The sequence below is a fragment of the Corvus brachyrhynchos genome, unplaced genomic scaffold, assembly GCF_000691975.1.
Source record: "Corvus brachyrhynchos isolate BGI_N302 unplaced genomic scaffold, ASM69197v1 scaffold28, whole genome shotgun sequence".
In the NCBI taxonomy this organism is placed as follows: domain Eukaryota; kingdom Metazoa; phylum Chordata; class Aves; order Passeriformes; family Corvidae; genus Corvus; species Corvus brachyrhynchos.
Window position 1 is genome coordinate 5,242,873 of NW_008246058.1, and position 19,931 is coordinate 5,262,803.

The following is a 19,931-nucleotide window of genomic DNA, read 5'->3' on the forward strand; positions in this document are numbered from 1 at the left end:
AGATAGTAGCTTTATATAAATAGAAGTAGTGTTACATTATCTTATGAATTTATGGTTACTGTTTCCTTTTCCTCTCTATTTGAACTCTGAAAAACACCTTTACTTTTCGGTAATATGGAGAACTGTAGCAAGGTTTCTTGACACTATTATACAAACATTCTCTTGGGTGGTCACAACCCCAGAATACTTCAGGAAGTGGGAATAATGGAGTATACTGGGTGCTAAATTGTAATTTTGAGGTTACTTACAATATATGTGATCCAACAAAGAAAATAATTTACAAGGATATAGTTATATACCTCTTTTTACAAAGCTATATTAATTTCATGCCATCTCACTTTGAGGAATGGTCATTTTAAAATTGATTTGGTAGTGAAAGTAGACTCCTTTATAAACTGGCATACTAGATCCTGGAATAAGTAATTGTTTTAATAAGTTACTCTCCAGTGTTGATTATTTTATTACAGGGATCTTGCAAGTTTCTTGTATTATTTCTTGCATGGTTTTATCAGTTTTTGCCATGGATTTATGAGATCTCTGAGAGAATAATAGCAACTGTATCATGAGGCTGACTCACGCAGCATTGTCAGATGCACCTTAATGGGAAAGACACTTTTGTTTATCTTGATTTTTGTGTGAGTCCCTGTTGCCTTACCTGCAAGCCTAGAAGGAAAAATAGTCAAACATGTATAATTTCACTTTTCAAAGTTTGAGTTCCAAAATATGGTGAGACTTGTGGAATAAATTTGAATTTCTTTTCTTGCCAATCTCTTCATAAGTGAGACTTCTGTGAAACTAAACCAAAGCAAAGACACTTAAGTTACAGGAAAAGCATTTACTGTAATAAGATATTTTAAGCAACTGCAAATGACAATAATAGGTCTTTTAAGAATGTGCCTGCTACATGGAGTTGTTAGAGAAAATTTTTTAGCAAGGTACCAAGCAGATCGTGGTTAGGGGACAATCTGTATAAAGATGCTTTACTGTTGGGGAAATGGAAGATGAGATGTGACTCCAATTGCAGTTTTTATTAATCAATAAAGATTCTTATAAATTTATCTCCTGTAAGTTGTGCTTACGGAGGTCTCAGTTTTGTAAGTTTTGATCTGTACTTTGTAAGTGGACCAGGAAGTCCATGAGAATGAAGTTATCACATAATCTTGAAAGACCTAAAGTCCAAAACTGAATTACTATCCTGAAATAACTTTCATGTAAGTTGTATATGCTTGCTCCAATTTTGGTCTTTGTGCTGCAGAGTTAAAAGTCCTGAAGGTGCATATAAACTTTTCTCTGGACCAGCCAAAAGGAGGCCTTCATTTTGTGGTACCCAACATGGAGGGCAACATGGCAGAAAGAGGGGCTCATGTCTTTTCATGTGGTTATCAAAATTCTACAAGGTAAGAAAACTGTCTTGGAATGTTAGACTTGTATTTCTTCCTTATTCTCAAAGTGTAGGAAATACAAATAATTTCTTCAAATTCTTTTAAGTTTAAAAAATTCTAAAACTTAATTTGTGCTTTAAAGGAGCTTACCAATGTGAAGTAGCATCTAATGACTAGTAATTAGAATGTCTAGTCTTTATAGCTCAGCAGGAGATAAAGAAAAAAAAACTTGTGAAGCTTTATAAAGTTAATGTATTATAGGAGTCAGTATGTCAATATTCATATATTCTTAAAATATTTAGGGATATAGTTTGGAACTTGAAAGAAAAATCACCTGTGAAAAAGAGTATAATTGTTAAGTATTATTGTTAACCATTTTCCCCCCAATCCTAACTTTCCTAGATTTTGGTTTCCTTGTGTGGATTCATATTCTGAGTTGTGTACCTGGAAACTTGAGTATACTGTAGATGCTGCAATGGTGGCAGTTTCAAACGGAGATTTGGTGGAAACTGTGTACACCCATGATATGAGAAAGAAGACTTTTCATTACATGCTGACTATTCCAACTGCAGCTTCTAACATCTCCTTGGCAATTGGACCGTTTGAAATCCTTGTTGATCCATACATGCATGAGGTAATAATCTTCGTCATAGAAGCCTCCTTTTTTTTCCTAAAGAATTACTGATGTTTTGTGTTGCAGTCAGTATATATTAGTCCAAGAATGCGTATGTCTAGATCAACCTTCATCAGTACAGTCATATGATAAAGCTTGTCTAGTAATGCCTGTATTTAAATTTGTCTCCAAAAAAAAAAAGCCTTTAAATAAGCAATAATTCCATTTATGTCTGCATTTATGGGGCGAATTTAGTTGAAATTGGGTTTCTTCCCTGATATGTAATATAGCTGATATTTATGTATTTAAATATATTCATAGGTCTTGTAACAAATTTTCCTTTGGTTGTAGGTGACTCACTTTTGCTTACCACAGCTCCTCCCATTGCTCAAACATACCACGTCTTACCTTCATGAGGTGTTTGAATTTTATGAGGAGATTCTTACCTGCCGCTATCCTTACTCCTGTTTCAAGACTGTTTTTATAGATGAAGCTTATGTTGAAGTAGCTGCTTATGCATCCATGAGTATTTTCAGGTTAGTATTTGAGAAAGTTACAGCTTCTAAATCCACAGGTCTTGAAGCTCTAGATCCAAGACTGGTGAGAAATGTGTGAAACTCTAGTTATTTTTGTAGCCTGAGTTTCGGGCTCTCTGGTTTGAAAAGGCTTGTTTTTATTGACACTACAGGCTTTTAACACTGTTTCCGTTGTCATCTGTTATAAAGATGTTGGATTTACTTTAAGAAAAAACTGGCAATTCCTTGTGAGTTAGAAATGCCCATGCATGAAATATTTAATCTCAAACTAAATGCAGAAGTTTGACTGTGTTTTATTTTTCTTCAGCCGAAATAAGGTATCAGAAATCCAAGAGAATTTCACCAGTTAAGCTACGTAGGCTCTACACAGAGAGTTGTGTATAGATAATAATAGCAGGAGACCTGCCTGCATTAAGATTATTTAAATAAAGATGTTACTATCTCACTGGAAAAACAGTGAAGAAATTATTTTACGTGTTTTGGTTTTTAAGGCAAGGTCTCTTGTGTTTCTTTGGAGCCGGTACTCATGTTGTGTAATTTTCTTTCTATGGTGGTCCAGCACAAATCTCTTGCACAGTGCAATGATTATAGATGAAACACCACTGACAAGGAGGTGCTTGGCACAGGCCCTGGCCCAGCAGTTCTTTGGATGTTTCATATCCAGAATGTCCTGGTAAGTATTTTACCATAGTATTCTCCAGAAAATGGGGAGGATCTAGGAAGCTCAAATTTTAATTTGCAAATTGCATTTAATCAGAAAAATACGTGAAACGGTAATTGTAGAAGATAGCAAAAACAGGGGAAAAAATTAGCAATAATAAACCCAACTCAATAAATGAAAATCCATTAGTATTTTTTGTTGTTTTGAAAGGAGAATGTGAGAGAGAAAAGTTCGAAAGATTGTGTAGATTGAATATATCTTCCTGAATGTTGTAGTATGCTTTGGCATCTGAAAATTTTAGAAGGGTAACTCTTTTGCATTATCAGTCAATTTCTGTTAGATATTTTGGATGATGAAGTATAGCCTGCATGCAAAGTACTTGCAGAGCACAGAACTAATAAATTAAGAAGTTTTTTCAGGGAGGAGAATACAGAAATTAATGTCAAATGGGAAAATTCCTGCTAAGGTGGCTATAACTCCATGTCTCAGAAAACCTTCCCAAATGGCTCTTGCAGTTTTGATCCGTATTTATTTTAAATCCCTTTGCATACGCTTTATTTAGTGGGCACAAGTAGCCCATGACTTTTTATTTATGGCAAAAGTCTGTGTCCCAGCGCGTCCTTGTCTTAAAAACAAGGGAAATCAAAATGTTCTTAAATTGATGTTTGTACTGTTGTAATTTCTCTGGCTCTCTTCTTTATTTCTAGCCTACTTCTGTGGTGAAGGCAATTTTTTCCATCTTTCATAATGACTCCATTGTCATATGTTCTTCTGTTACTTACTTCATCATACCCTGTGTACGATGTCATTCTTCTGTTTAAGGTCCTAGTTCATGATCATGTTGTAGTTTTTGTCCATTTTTTTCTCTCTTAGAACATAACTCACAGGGGATGTGTTTAAAAGGGTGTCCCCCAAATGTGAGATAGGTATTTTGTCTACTTGCTGTCTAGATCTTCTGCACTGCATTGAGATGTTTATCAAGAAATTAAGGTCATACAGATTAGCACTTGCTTTAGCTTTAGTGTCCATTTCCACCTGTTTATTATTATTGTTTCAGCTAAAATAGTTTGATTTTATATTTTAATCTGGATTTCTCTGGTAAAAGTTCAATTTTCACTGACTTTTCAGTTTCATTGGTCTCATCCAGGTGCCAAGTTCCATAAATTGGTTCACAGCTCATCAGACTTCTGTTGACTTAGAGAAGTTATACAACCTCTTGAAATTTGTGGCTATTTTTGAGCTGGTCAAAAATACCATCCCTTACAAAACATCTTCTGAAGTGATATAATTCATGTTTCTTTCTTATAATAGGTCAGATGAATGGGTACTAAAGGGAATCTCTGGTTACATTTATGGCCTTTGGATGAAAAAAACCTTTGGTGTTAATGAGTATCGGCACTGGATTAAACAGGTAACATCATAGCATTTTCTATACCTGTCAGACATTTTGCATCAAAGAAGATACAGTATAAAACCAGAATATAAAACAGCCTTGCATTGCAATCTGAAGACCTCTTTAGTAGTGACAAAACTTAGTGCTAAAATATTTTGACCACTTGCTGCAAGGAAGAACACCAAACATACAAACCAAAATAGATTTTTGTGACTGCCATATGAGTAATATTGTCATTGTCTCTCCATGAAATTAGTTTTACTATTTTTGTTTGGACTTTTGCACCAAAAAAAGAGTCGAAAAAGATGTTAATTTTGAAATACTTAGAATAGAATATAGGATTCATAAGGATATGTATTTGGTGAATTTATTGTGCTGTGATGGCTATCCATACAGCTCAGAAAGGCTCCAGTATTAGCTTGGATCAGTGGTGATTCTGGTATCTTTCAGTATCATTGAAGTACTAAATGAAATAATGAAACAGCAAAAAAACCCCTTTTTGAAGAGGTTCCTTTTCTTGGAAGGTCTCTGTGGCTTACATTTTCAAATGTAATCTTTGAGACAGGTACTTTCTAGAGATAGCAGCAATGACTCCTCATTCCTTGCCAGTAACATTTATTCACAAAAAGATACGTCTTCTTTCTCTCATCACATTCTCTTACTCTCCCTATTCCAAAAAGTAAATCCTAACCCCACTACCTCCATTTACATCCCTTACTCACATGGGGACCCAGTACCATGTCCTCAACTGCCTAATGCTCATTCAGTTCACCAGTCGTGTGTTGTCTGTGCTGAAGCTGTGGGTGCTACAGAGAACAGCAGAACTGATGGTCTGTGCTAAGAGTTCACTGCTGTGTGCAGCAGAAGTTGCTCGCATTGTTCCCCGTGACTTGCTAAAGGTGCCCATGTAGAACTGAGAGCTGCTACTGTCACAGCCTCCAGTTCTGCCCTTCTTTTAATGTATCACCAATATGTGAAAGTGTGTAATATCAATACATATAAATATTTGGAAATCTTTTAACACTGGGTTGCAGACAGGCATCGGTTTACATTTCCTGTGCTTAAGCTGACACAATTTGCTTCATGTTGAGTTCTGGGTGACAGTGAGCCCTTAAAAACATCCTGCCTTAAAGTGTGCTTGTTAACCCGGGTGTAGCATCACACAAATTCAGACACAGTGCAGGGCTTGGGCCCAATGTAAATATATATCTATTTATTTATTAATATGTATATTTAATACATTATATTTACGTGTGTGTGTGTGTCTCTGTAGTTGTTTTCCATTGCATGAAATGCTGACCACGTTTATTTCTTTTGGTTGGAGACAACTTATTTATTGAATAATAATACTCTTTAGTTATAATGTTTTTCAGTATTGTTGGAGGTTAGCCCCCTGTCCAGCCCCAAAACAAGTAAAAGCTGCTAATTTCTACTGTTTTGTTATTGTTCTCATTTGAGGAACATCTCTGATTTTAAAATACTTCTCCTTTTGTAAACAAGCTTAATTAGGAGGTATGGCTTGAACAATATTAAAAGCTTTCCTGTCTTTAAATAATTTCTCTGCTCTTCAAAATGACACTCACTTATGTATGTTGTTCTTCCCAGGAGTTAGATCAAATCGTGGCATATGAACTGAAGACTGGTGGAGTTTTACTGCATCCAATATTCGGAGGAGGAAAAGAGAAAGACAAGTATGTTTATTTAAGCTGCAAGTTATTGCAGGGTATGTTTTTATGGGGCCATTAATATATGCCTTGGGTGTGTTGTGTAGCACAAGGCCAAGATCTCAAGCTGCCCAAGGCATGTATTACCAGTCTCATAAAGTACATCTTGAGTATATTGTAATACCTGTTGTTTTATTTTTCTTTCAATGTGAATTTCAAAGGAAATTAAGTATAATGAATGTTTTTAATGCTGTTATGAAACTGCTTTTTAGTAAGAGGATAAGAGAGAACATGAAGCCAGAATTTTGACGTGAGCTATTTCTGGAGTGGTTAGTAATTTTCAGGGTTTTTTACGGTATCATCAGCTTTCTGTTTCTTTGCTCCTTTTTCTTTCTGCTCTCAGATACCACCTTGTAGTCTTAGACTGAGATTTCTTAGTATATTGTGGGTAAAAAAGTATTAGGTCAGTCATCTGTGAAGTACTATTAGTTACCAATGTGAACTGGCAGGGTTTTTATTTGCCTGATATCTGTAGCTTCAGTATGTCTAGTTTAGAATGATTCCTCTTCCCTCTCCTGTAATTCTCCCACTGAGTAGTACTAACCACTGGAGGTAGAAAAATATTGCTAAATGTCAGATCACTAAGTGGATCTGAGTTTCAGTGACAAGCTTTGCTGGGTTTTTATTTTCTTGCATAAATTGATCCAGTTATGACACAGCCTCACAAGGAGTTGTTTTGCTGTTAAGTAATGTAACCAGTACCAAAATCAATCAACACTTAGTAAATTTAAGAAGGCCGAGAATGTGGGTCCTGGCTCAGTTGTAATTTGCAAGAAAAGAACTTTACAGAAGTCAATCAACTGTATAATTTGAAGCTGGATAAATACTTTTTATACTGAGACCAAATTATTATATAATGTCTGAACCACAACCTCAGTTTCCTCCTTGAATTTCAATTCTTCCATGGTTGCTAGCCCCTCCCTACCTCAGAACAGAGAAGTATCTAAAATAACAGGAGAATTGTGATAAGGAGAACTTCAGTGATTGCCTATCAAGTAGCTATCATGTACCACTGATCTCTGTACAGTACTTGCTGGATGCCAGGTACATACACCCTTGTCACCTCTCTGGACAAGTGAGTGGTCATTTTAAGCATGCCATAATTTGTAACAAAAAGCAATACAAGAAGTCTTAAGTTGGTGCAGCTCTAAGCTTGGTTGCTGGGTTACATTTTAAGTTTCATTCAATAAATGAAAAATAGAGAGCTTTTTTTGATTTTTTTTTTTTTTTTCAGCCCTGCATCACATTTACATTTTTCTATCAAACACCCTCATACACTGTCCTGGGAATATTACACTATGTTCCAGTGTAAAGCACATCTTGTTATGAGACTGATTGAGAACAGAATTAGCATGGAGTTCATGTTACAGGTAGGTATTTAAATGATTATGTGGAATATAGAAAACTCTTTGTCTTCAGTTGCATTTCTGTTCTTTAAATGGAGTTCAGAGAAAAACAGAACAGGTCATCATAGGATTCCATCAGTTTTAGCAGGATTGAACAAATGTTAGGTCTTTTGAGTTAGGATGAAGTTAGCTGTTTTTCTTAAGCATAATTTACAAAGCTTTTTATATTCTGCATATTCTCTTTAATCTTAGGGTGTTTCATTGGTTTGAGTTATTTTGATCAGTTGTTAACACTGAGAGCCTGTTTTACTGTCCCTAACTGGTGTTGCTGTGAGGTAATCTAATGAAATTATAAATTATGACAATAATGAGAATCCAGCCTCAGCTCTCTCCATTATATAAAATTTTCAGTGCTAGGTGAAACATAGATGCTTATATTAAAGGAAGCATTTGAATAGAAGATCGTAATTTTATTCTGAAATACTGAACTTCTGCAGAACTGTAGTTTCTCTTCTTTACTAAATATCTTTTGTGACTTACCTTAGGAAGACTATGGTGCTACAAATAAGCAGTTAGAAACTGAGTAATATTTTCGTATCAACTTCACGTTTTTGGGGGGGTTGGGGGTTTTTTCCTCAATTTGGGGTTATTTTTAAGAAAAATGTGTGTTACTGTGCTAGAGCTGTTATAGGTAGTTGTCAGGTTGAAAATACAGCAGAGAATCTAATGAATGTTTCATTTCTGAAAAAGGAGATATAGTCAGTGATTTCTTTTACTGTAGATAATTTTTGAAAGTTGATCATCTTCTAATTGATTTTGTATATTTATATGTATGTGTAACTTCCAGGAAGATACATTTGGACTGAAAATCACAATTACTGATGTGGTCAAGCAAGTAATTTCCCTGTAATGTCTTTATTTTGAAAACCTTTTTTTAAAGCTGCTTATCAGAAAGTGAGTGTATTGACCTTTAGTTGCAATTCAACTGAAACTAAACAGAAAAGCTTATTGTATATATAAGTATTTAAGGAAAGTAATAACGTTTTATCATTTTAGGTTTTCAACAAGTTGTTGAGTCTGGCCAGTACTGCTTCATCTCAGAAGTTCCAGTCACACATGTGGAGCCAGATGTTGGTTTCCACATCTGGGTTTTTGAAATCTATCTCAAATGTCTCAGGCAAAGACATCCAACCTTTAATAAAGCAGTGGGTGTATCCTTTTTATTCTTGGTCTGGATTGTTAATATGGAGAATGAATTTTGTTTTTTAATTGGCACTATCAAAGGAACATGAAGAGGAGTATGAAACACATTTGCATAAAACAGTGAAGTACATTATTCTGTGAATTAGATGTATATGTGAACCACAGGTTCACAATCTTTTCATAGTCCTTTGAACTATGCTGGCTTTTTTGCATGTTCTGTACTAGAAGGGATTTCATTATTTTAAGGTTTCCTTTGAAAGAAGCACAGGAACTCTGCTGGAATTTAAGGCCAAATTATACTAAAAGGATTCCAGAGGACACTGCCCATAGAAATATGCTGAAGTTGGACATGGAAAATGCTATAGTCTAGTGCATTTTAATATGTGATTTCCAGTAAATCACCATGAAATAAGTAACCTAAAGCACAGACTATTAGTTTACAATATACTTTAATATCTTGGTAGCTTGTGTTAATAGTACAATTGCAAGTAAAATAAACCTCTGTCTGTTGATTCTTCAACAGACAGATTTTAGTGATATTAGTCAAGAAATAGGGTTTCTTATTTTGTATTGATATGAGGGGAAATTTGAAGTTGCTCCATTTAAGAGGTTTAATTGTTAGTTTTATTTAATGTGACTCCAGGCTAGAATTGTATGTGACTGCAGCAAAAACATACCTTAAACAAAAGTAGGTATTTGAGCTGACTTAACAATGTTCATGCATCTGAATATCTTAACTAAAAAGCACTGTATAATTAGTATTTATAGAGTAATTTGAGAGGTTAGTATTTTATTTGCATCAGAAGTATTCATAAAGTATACATACACATTATTCTAATTTCCATACTTCGCTGTGCCAAGCATTTGAGAAAAATAGGAGCTGTATTATGTACATATTTTCACACTGCAGTTACATCTAAATGTCAGTGTTACTATCAGAGCTGGAGGAATCTTAACTACATCTGTTCTGTAAGGAAGAAAGAATTGTAATTCATACATTTGGAGATTTTTTCACCTTCTCTGTACTTTGGCCCCAAGGCTGATCCTGTTAACTGTAACTTGCATCTAATCCTATGATTGCAACCTGCCTGCCATGCTTCAAACCCTGCTATTCCTGTGGCAGTAGATTTTCCACCTTGTGAGATCGTAGCAGGTCTCTATGTTGTTTGGGAGGAGATGTTACTGCTGTTAACTAGTGCTATCTTCTGCCGTTAGCAAGGGCTGCGTTGATGCTGAGTTTAAACCTTGTGCTGAATAAACCACTAAAAATGTCTTAAACTCTTACCTGATACCACTGAGCTTCATGAACGCAGTCTCCACAAACAGAACCAGTCTGAGGTATTTAGCCAAATGGCCAAATTTTGGGAGAAAAGTTAATAACCCCTGTATGATAAGAAGTGTCTTTGAATATGGAAGCTCCTCCCTTAAATGTTGGTACATGAAAGAACAGATTTTCCTTCCTTGCTTGTCAGAGACTTGTGAGAGTGTGCATTACACTAAAATGCTTCATTTTAGTATTTTTGTTTACTATAAGTAAGGTGTAGTAATGGCTGTCATACAGAAATGAATGATTAAATTATTCACAGGAAAAGTTGTCTTGAAGGAATCATTGCCCGGGCAAAAATGTAGAGTGAGATTGTTACTTTTTATCATTCATATTGTACACTCTCATGTGTATGTGAACTCATATACACACACATGTGAATGCTCACATGGCCCAGTTTGAAAAACTGCAATAAAATAATGGAGTTAAATGTAGTGTGGGTAGAAAACAAACTAATGTCTACATTTTCCCCTTAGTTTTATTTAACTAAAATACATAGTAAAACAAACCATATACTGAAGTCTTACTCAATTACTTTCTCTGAGAGCATGCCAAGGACATTGGATGTGGTGGAGTCCAGAATAATTTTTCATAATGAATTTCTTCATACTAGGTGGTTTTTATTGCACTTCAGTTTTTCTTCATAAGAAACATGATTGGACATTAAAGAACCTAAACCCCTAGAATTTCGTGAATGAACATGGGTGTTTTCATTTCCAGATTTTCTTGGAATGGGTAATTCTAGGAATAAAGAAGCATAAAGCAAGTGTTAAGAATTGAGAATTATGTTTTTTTTTAACTATTGCATTGAGCACTAGAATTCCTATACTGCTTATTAGGGATCAGAGTGGAGTGGTAAAATTTTATGGTAGCTTTGCATTTAATAGAAAACGGAATGTATTGGAATTGGAAATAAAACAAGATTACACCTCTCCTGGGACTCAGAAATACGTGGTAAGGTCCATTTTCTATATTTTACCTACACATACAAGTATGATGTGTACATTAATAAGCATAGGTTTAATGTTAATAACAAAATCTTATGAACTTCAAGGGTCCTCTTAAAGTGACAGTGCAAGAACTTGATGGCTCATTCAACCATACATTGCAGATTGAAGAAAACAGTCTTAAACATGATATTCCTTGCCATTCTAAAAGCAGAAGGTAAGAACTAAAATACTAACTGCAGGTATTTTTAGTATGGCTGTATGAAAACATACAGGGCATTTGGTGATAAATATATTCTTTTTCTTTCTTAGTCTTACTAAATAAAACTTACTTGTGATGTAAGTGGAAAATTTCTTACTGTTAGGGACAGCAGGAGACTTTACACAGTTCTTAATTATAAGTCATTTTGTAAAACTTTTATAAAGACCTAATTTATGTAGAATTAGTTGAATGAAGAAAGACTCTAATCAAATTATTCAAAATGCCTTTGAATGGGAACCACAAATTAGAGGGAAGACAAATGTAGGCCAGAGGAGTGCCTCAAGTGAAGAGGGTGCCAGGACTATTTGGTAAATCAAGGGAACAAGAAAAGTGACATACTTCCCAAATAGATTCTCTCCATTTTCTAATGCATTTTAATAATTACTTTGAATTCTGCTTCTCAAAGTTCTATGTTTATGTGTAATTGTAAAAATGGTGGAAGTAAAAATTATAGAAATGGATGCATAGCTCAAATTTGTAAATATTTTTTGCTGGAGAGAGCATTATGTTTTTATGTGATTAAATACACAGAGTACTTTTTGCAGTCCTTAACTCCATTTATAAACATATATTTGCCAGTCTGCTAAGTATACTTCTTTTTTTTCTTTCTATTTTCTCTTTATTAATAGAAATAAGAAGAAAAAGATTCCACTGATGAATGGAGAAGAGGTGGACATGGACCTTTCTGCTATGGAGTAAGTTAGCTTGTTGGAGTTTCCCAGTGTGAGTCTGAGCCATGTTCCCCTTGTCTAAAGCATGCTATTTCGAAGGATTGGATAATAATGTTGTACTTCATTATATGAGTGACCACTTCCAAAACTATCCCACATTTCTTTGTCTTCTTTGAGACTTTTTTGCTGTAGCTGGGGAAATGCTGGCAAAGTGTAAAACGTACAGGTTGACCAATATAATCAGATTTTATAAAAAAAACTTGGGCATGGTAGGGTGATGCAATAAATTACTTGACTCTAATACATTTCCAATGATACCTTTCAGCTGACTTTATAGGTAAAATGTAAACAAGAATTTGTTTGAAACTAAGAGCCATTTTTGTTGGATCTTGATGAAGACCATTTAACTGCCACTAATACAGACAAGTTCCTGAAATCTGTAATTACAAAAGAATTCTTCTAGATTAAAAATAATGATGAGGTGCTTCACACTGAAATCTACACTGTCATTAATTTCAGTTGGAACTGTTAAGATCTTTGGAAGCAAATTGTTGCTCAGTGTAAATACCTGCCTTACCATCCTTGACTTGGAACCAGTAGTGCCCTCAGAAATAGTGAAGGTGTTGGTATCTTGTTTTCTGGATGAGGGAAGTAAATAATCTGCTCTTGAAAGCCAGTGGTGGCTCTTTGAAGGATAGATTGCTTCACCTTAAAAATGTTGCAGATTCTCAAAATTTAACCTCATCTAATACATGATGAGAAAAAATTTTATGACGTACTTACATTGAGCAAGTTATTGCTGTCATTTTCGTATGACATTGGAAATAGGAATAATTTTAATTGTATTAAAGGATAATTACCCTAAATATTTGTGAGTATTTTGGATCAATTATGCTCAGGTCCCTGCTGTATTATCCTGAGATGAGACTTCAGGGATCTTAGAATGACCTTTGAACTGGTATAGAATTTTATGCAAACCACTTGCACTTTATCTGATAACCTAATCTGTGGCATGGTCATTCTGTTGTCTGGTTTGGACTCCTCTGCTGCAAGCATGTATGATAATACACATTCTATCCTATTTTCTAAGTCTTGTGTATACACACTTTCACTGTCTTTTCTTCTCTAGCTACTATCTTGATGGTAATTCTAGTTTTTCTACAAATGTATTCAGAAATACACATCATATTTATAATTATGCCCTTTTCATCATTCCAAACTCTCCTAATGCCATGTCGGTATTTTGGGGTTGTGATTTTTATGTGGAAAAATGACTAAGAGAATGTATTGCATAATTCGTGCTTCTTGCTTCCATAAATTATTTCTGCAGTCATGGTGCTGTGTGAATACTAAAGTGTATTACTTTTTTTTTACTAAAGCGTAAAATGCTTGTTTGGGTGGAATACAACTGGGTTATTCTGTCTGTAGCATAATTTTAATCCTGTTGGTTAATACTTTCACTTTTATCATCATTTATATCGTTACCCTTGTCAGCTTTCATCATAGCATGTGAGTGGTTGTAAAGGAGTTTCACATCTATTGATTAAAAAAAAGTGTATTTACCACCAGATTTTCTTTCTTGGATTTTTTTTTTTTTGGTAGTCCTAACCTTTAGAAGGTGATAAAGTACTTATCAGTTAGGAAAATTGTTGCAGCTGAGGAAGTAGAATTAAATACACTGAGATTATACAGTAGTTTACCATAAACAGAGATCTGTAGGTTGAAAATACTAAAACAGTGTTCACTTTGATGTATTAGAGGTTTGGACAGATTGCCCTGGGAGGCTATAGAATTGCCATCCTGGAAGCAGGAGATCGGACCAGAGACTTTCAAGAGTTCCCTCTAACCTATATTCTGTTATAGTTCTTTGAATTTAAATACTTTACAAATAACTCATAACAAGTTAGGAGATCTTTAGAATTTCTGTAGTCTTGAAATTTTATAAGCTATTACTGTTTTTCATGTCTGTCTTAGTGCTGATTCCCCCTTGCTCTGGATAAGGATAGATCCCGATATGTCAGTACTGAGGAAGGTGGAATTTGAGCAGTCTGATTTCATGTGGCAGTATCAGCTGCGATATGAGAGAGATGTGGTGGCACAAGAAGAAGCCATTCTGGCATTGGAAAAGTTCCCTACTCCAGCATCACGGCTTGCACTGACTGATATCCTGGAGCAGGAACAGTGTTTCTACCGGGTGAGAATGCTGGCCTGCTTCTGCCTTGCAAAGGTGAGGTTGTGTGGATGGGAGTAAGGGAAGAAATCCACTAGACTTTGTAAATGGCTGAAAATGGGTCAGAACTCATCACAGTTCCTAAATTGGCTTGATATTTAACTTCTTAAATTTATTTGCCAAGTATTTTTAACATGACTGATTTGAAAGGAAAGTTGTATTATTTTAGTCTGTAAATGGAGACTGCAGAAAGCTTTCATAATGGTCAAAATTGAGATGTCAGACATGAAAACCACAAGGGATTTTTCCAGATTTCATTAAGTGGCAGAAATAAAAGACTTTTGTTTAATTTTTTTTCAGAACCAAAGTATATTTTTTGTTATTTTACTGGGAAGTTCCTTGGCCAGTCTGTTGAGAACTCTGAAGTGCTGAAATTCATCTTTTTCTAATTGGAATTCAGATTGCTGCTTTATGTTGTTTCAGATTGAATAAGGTCACAAAATAAACATCAAGTTGGGCCACAATTAAATATTAAGAAGCCAAATAATTGCCTTGAAAAAGGAAGATCTTTTTTTTTCTTAGACATACAATTAGCATTAAGAATAAAAATGAGTAAAACCCTAATTTTACAATAACAGAAAAACAAGAATTTCTAAAAATGACATGTTGGTGACATACTTTTATGGACATGAAGACATTGATTGCCAATTTGTAGAGTTCAGATTATTGTCATAGAGCTTGCTTTCTGCTGTGTACCTGTTGGGAATAATTTCATTCCCATACAGAAATAAAATGTTTGGCCATATTTTGAAAATCAAAATCCAAATGTTTTTGACAAACTATTTTAATATTATGAAGCACTGATGTAAAACTGCCAGTGTATGTGCTAGTGTTGGTGCTGCCAGTATCTGACTTAGAATATGCACTTTTCATGATGAATTCACTTGGAATATCTAATAGTGTATATTGCACAGGTAAATATTAAAAGAGCAGTTGTTGCAATATTTAAATGCAATAGTTTTTTTCTGTCTTTAACTTCTTAGGCAGTTGGGCTGCAGATAATCATTGCTGGTTTTGTTCAGTTGTAATTGTATGGAAAATCTTGGGTCTATGGATAAGGTGGTTGACTTACAGAAAAGAAGATAATAAGGCAAGCAAAAAGTTTGGCTGTGACATTAAATGAAGGTGAAGTAGCATGGCAGAACAGAGTTGTAGATATATTTATGTAAGTTACCTGGGAGGAAAGTGTAATACATTCTATTACTTATTCCAACATCAGGACATTAATGAGAGTAACTTCCTATTGTCATTGAGTTTAATTTTCTCAGCTTGTAAATATTCAGGATCTGTATTCTTTATTGAAAAAAGCCAAGTCACTCGTGGTTATTCGGAAGGAGGGTACTTTTTTGTTGGTTTGCAGTTTCTAGCTGGGTTGCAGTTACTGTTGTCAAATGTTCTTGGTGTACTCATGTGAGACAGAGAAATTATACGTGACAATGCAGTTATCGAATTTACTACACTTTCTTGGTATATTTCATTGTAAAAAAGACTTCAGTCTCTCAGCCATGAAGTATCCAGGTGACTTATTAAATCCTCATTGATAAATTAAGAGATATGTGTGAAGATACATGCACACACACTGTGCTGAGTCCTTCAGGACAAAAATACAGAGAAAGCAGCAAATAATGTCACAATCTTAATTCCTGAGAGTACACAAACTGATTTCCCAGTTCAGATCCATTGCAGTGTGGGTGATGTGCTATAAACTTTACGATAGGAGCACTACCACCACAAACTTCTCCCTCCCAAACATTGAGGAGTTTCATAGATGTGCATGAGAGTTACACCTTAGTCTACTTTTTCGTGCTGTGCTAAATTGAATGGAGAATGCAGAAATGGAGTGTGCCTCCTGCCTTTTTAACTAAAAATAATGCAAGAAACACCACTTGTGTTACTGTGTGGGGAATGCACAGATTCATTTAGTTCAAAGTGTGTAATGTCTCAGTAGAATAAGTAGAAAAATCAGATTCTGTCAGTAAAGAGAAATTCAAATGAGTCGGAACACATTATAAGACAAAAAAAATACTGAAATGATGATGATTTAACTACTGTTGATTTTACTTGAAAATAGTTGTTCATCTACGGACTTTGTGAAATGAAATGCTTAAAATAAGAAGTTAATGTTTAAAAATGTACACCCTGATATTAATGGAATAGTGAGTATTTTGTAAACATAGTAAACTTTGATATTTTGGGGATTGAGTTGTATTGGACACTGCTACATAAATTTCATATTTGCAGTTTTAAGTTCTTTATCATGGTTTCTAAGCAGTCTTCGGGATTAATCTTCATCTGCAGGAAGAATTATTGTAGCTTTCAGAAAAAGCTGTACCTGCATCTTTAGTTCAAACACTTCCGTTATTGCAAAGGGAAGATCGAGCCTGTCTGCAGTATTTTCCCTCTCTGACTTTCCTTTGAAGCCTGGATTAGTGGGAAGATGGTTTTTAGTAACAGAGCACCCATCTTCCACAAAAGCAATGGTGAAATGGATTGCTGTGCATGTTCAGATAGCCTCTTGCTTTTCCTTCACTTAATGCATATGCAATAACCTTTGAAACAAGCTAAATAATTTGGAAGGAAGTAATCAAATTCAGTTTTTTCTTTGTGAAAACAGATTTTTCCTTAGTTTGTGGTGGGTCTGTAACAATGGAAATTCCTGCTACATTGTAGGGTGCATTGGTACCATTTGTTTGTGTGCACACACATCAGGCAGATTAACCATCAGCAGACACAGGTGTCCTTGTCTGCAGACTTTCAGTGCTCCATACAGCAAATGTATGAAACCCAGGATGCTGGAAAGGCACAAAAAGCAGTTTTGTCTTTGTGGAACCTTAACTGCCTTGCACCAAAGCAGACTATAGTAATAAATAGTTCTCAGTACACAGTCTTTTAGTGCATTACAATTAAAGTTAGAAGGAGCTGCCTTGTCTTAATTTTAGAGGTGGTCTTTAATTCATAGGGTGGCTGAGACCTATTTTAAAGTCTAGGTTGAGGTTACTGGCAGGGTAAATTTGGGAAGTTGGTATTGCAAAATCCCCTTCCATCACTGGCTTCTGTAAAGTCAGAGAACTTGGCATAGTAAACACAGAATTTTCATCTAAAATACATAGAAGAGAAAATAATTAAGAACAGAAGTTTATCATGGAAGGATAGTTAGTTGCAGATGTCTTCCAAATGGAACCATTTTCATAAAACTTACCTTTAACGTAGAGAAGATATATTGGGAATGTCAGTGAATACTTAGCTAATATAAGATAGTACACTCATGAAAGTAACTATCTGTTTAAAGGAGAGAATGTTCTTGGCAATTATCCTTTTTGATTACGGGAAATGTGTACTTTTTTACAGCCAAACTAAACTTGCAGTGGTCATGTTAATACAGTTTCCCTTCCCCCCTACTTACTCAGATTGCAAATTCCATGGTAAGTACGTGGACGGGACCACCAGCCATGAAGTCACTCTTTACCCGAATGTTTTGTTGTAAGAGTTGTCCAAACATTGTGAAGACCAACAACTTCATGAACTTTCAAAGCTACTTTCTTCAAAAGGTAAAATTTATTTTTCTCAATGAATGTTTTAAAAGAATTGTCGAAATACTAAAATGTTCCCACAGTTGACAATTACAGGAACATGGATCGCCCAAGCCTCAATTATTCTGTAATAAAAGTCAAAGTAACTAATTCTTTCTCATATGGCTTCAGTTGTTCCTTCTTAGTAAAAAATCAATTAACAAATATTTAGTAATTTCTTCTGAGTAGCTGAAGTTAAATTAGCAGTTTCTTCAGGAGAATGGAGAATTTTATGTTATTATATAATAATTATTTGTAATTATTTCTGAGCTCGTTCTTAAATAACACTGTAAGGAAGATACTAATTTTATCTTTTAAGTGAATTCAGCAACTGCCTTTATTCTTTAATAGCAATTATACCATACTGCAAGTAAAGTCTTAAAATTCTTATATTGGTGGGCTTTTTAGTTCAAGACATTGGATAATCCTTCTTGCCCTCTTCTTTCTGTTATCAAATCACATATCACTGCTGCTTATTTTGGTGTTAGCACAGGTTTTTTACTGTAATCTATAATTTTTGGTTGTTCATTGGATAACAAAACTAATTACAATGTTTTTCTCTCAAGATTCACTTTGCTGGGTGATTGAGTTCTTATTTCATAGATTTCGTATTACTGATTTTATAGAAGACTCAAATTTTGGTTTTTTACTCTGTCCAAAACTGTTTCATCCTTCCTGTCATTCTTGGACCTTCTTTTTGTATTTTTCTGCTTTTTTTGTCATTGTTCATTCTTTACCACTAAATCTTCAATTTTTCTCCCTTTTTAATCCTGCGTGCCAAGTTTGACTATCTAGAGTAAGATTCCTAAATCTATGTCAAGTGGAGCCTAGACATCTGCTTAGCTCATTCTAAAATAAATACCTAGTCAGAGTAGCACCTGTCTGGCTAGTAATTCTTCAGGCTTCATTGACCCTGTTGGGTCTATATGTCTCAGTCAAAGTGGAAGCTTAGACATTGTGTCTACATGAAACACTCAAATTCAGTGTCTATCTCAAAATAAATTCCATCATCATTTTCTGCGTATCACTGGTTTTCATTTGATACTTTTTTAATAGTGTCTTGACTTGGGAGTCTGGTTTTGGATATACTTTTTCTTTTTTTTTCCAAATAGCTGTACTGTCACTAATTACTGAACAATAACTACATAGTTTATTTGATCTGAAAATTATACTTTCAAAAAGTATGTAAATACAACTTTTCAGACACTTGCTATTGTAAATTTGTTAATTGCTGATTTTCAGGATGTACCTCTTTCCAGTGTATAACTATCATTTCCTTAATGTAAAGAGTGATGTTAGTATTAATTTTATTACACAGACTATGCCTGTTGCCATGGCCCTTCTGAGAGATGTTCACAACCTTTGTCCTAAGGAGGTTTTAATGTTTATTTTGGATTTGATCAAGTATAACGATAACAGGAAGAATAAGGTAAAGACTGTGTTTATTTTAATCTCTTACTTCTTTTTTTGTTGAAAAAAGTTTTAGTTAATACCTGCATGACGTTTGATACCACTACTGTAAATACCTGGCTCAGAGTTGATGCAAAGGTGATGTGCTAAACTAAATGGTAAATGTTAGAGAATGTTCTGTAACTGACATTCTATGGTGGCACTTCTTGGATATTTCAAGCTCTGTGTGCTTGTTTGACTTACTAAGGACCTGCCTGTGGCACACATACTTTCCTTGCTTTACTCTTTTTCATTAAAAATACCCAAGTGTTTGGAGAGAATGTAGCATGCAAAGTTAAGCACTGGTTTTTATGATGGTTTTTTGACCTTGAAAAGACTATTTGAAAGAGCAAAGAAAGGAAATAATCTTTTTTTAACAATATACAGGACTCTGGGTTTCTGTGTTTTGAATATCAGTTCTAGTTCACAGAACTGGATTGTCTTCATCTAGTTAAATAGCAGCTGAACCACAGGTTAATATTGTTCCATCACTAAACTGAAACATCTGGGTTGGAAATGTCACCTCAAGTTCCTTCCCACACAGACCACTTCTGAAGGAGGATTAGATGACCTTTGAGATCCTGAGATGATAGAGAATTCTAGCTCGGAGCCCATCATAAT

General features: G+C 34.7%; 1 protein-coding gene across 2 annotated transcripts in view; it reads left to right on the top strand.

Annotated features, from left to right (window-relative positions):
* The window catches only part of TAF2 (TATA-box binding protein associated factor 2), a 60,984-nt gene that overhangs the window by 14,675 nt on the left and 26,378 nt on the right, over positions 1 to 19,931 (top strand). For both annotated transcript variants that reach the window (XM_008642624.2, XM_017746087.1), the window contains exons 5-18: positions 1,256 to 1,397; positions 1,785 to 2,016; positions 2,347 to 2,531; positions 3,091 to 3,204; positions 4,504 to 4,603; positions 6,191 to 6,276; positions 7,544 to 7,679; positions 8,712 to 8,866; positions 11,022 to 11,136; positions 11,237 to 11,346; positions 12,021 to 12,086; positions 14,037 to 14,289; positions 17,700 to 17,840; positions 19,180 to 19,290. In XM_008642624.2, the coding sequence (XP_008640846.1) occupies positions 1,256 to 1,397; positions 1,785 to 2,016; positions 2,347 to 2,531; positions 3,091 to 3,204; positions 4,504 to 4,603; positions 6,191 to 6,276; positions 7,544 to 7,679; positions 8,712 to 8,866; positions 11,022 to 11,136; positions 11,237 to 11,346; positions 12,021 to 12,086; positions 14,037 to 14,289; positions 17,700 to 17,840; positions 19,180 to 19,290 (1,946 nt within the window). The remainder of the gene's footprint in view (positions 1 to 1,255; positions 1,398 to 1,784; positions 2,017 to 2,346; positions 2,532 to 3,090; positions 3,205 to 4,503; positions 4,604 to 6,190; positions 6,277 to 7,543; positions 7,680 to 8,711; positions 8,867 to 11,021; positions 11,137 to 11,236; positions 11,347 to 12,020; positions 12,087 to 14,036; positions 14,290 to 17,699; positions 17,841 to 19,179; positions 19,291 to 19,931) is intronic.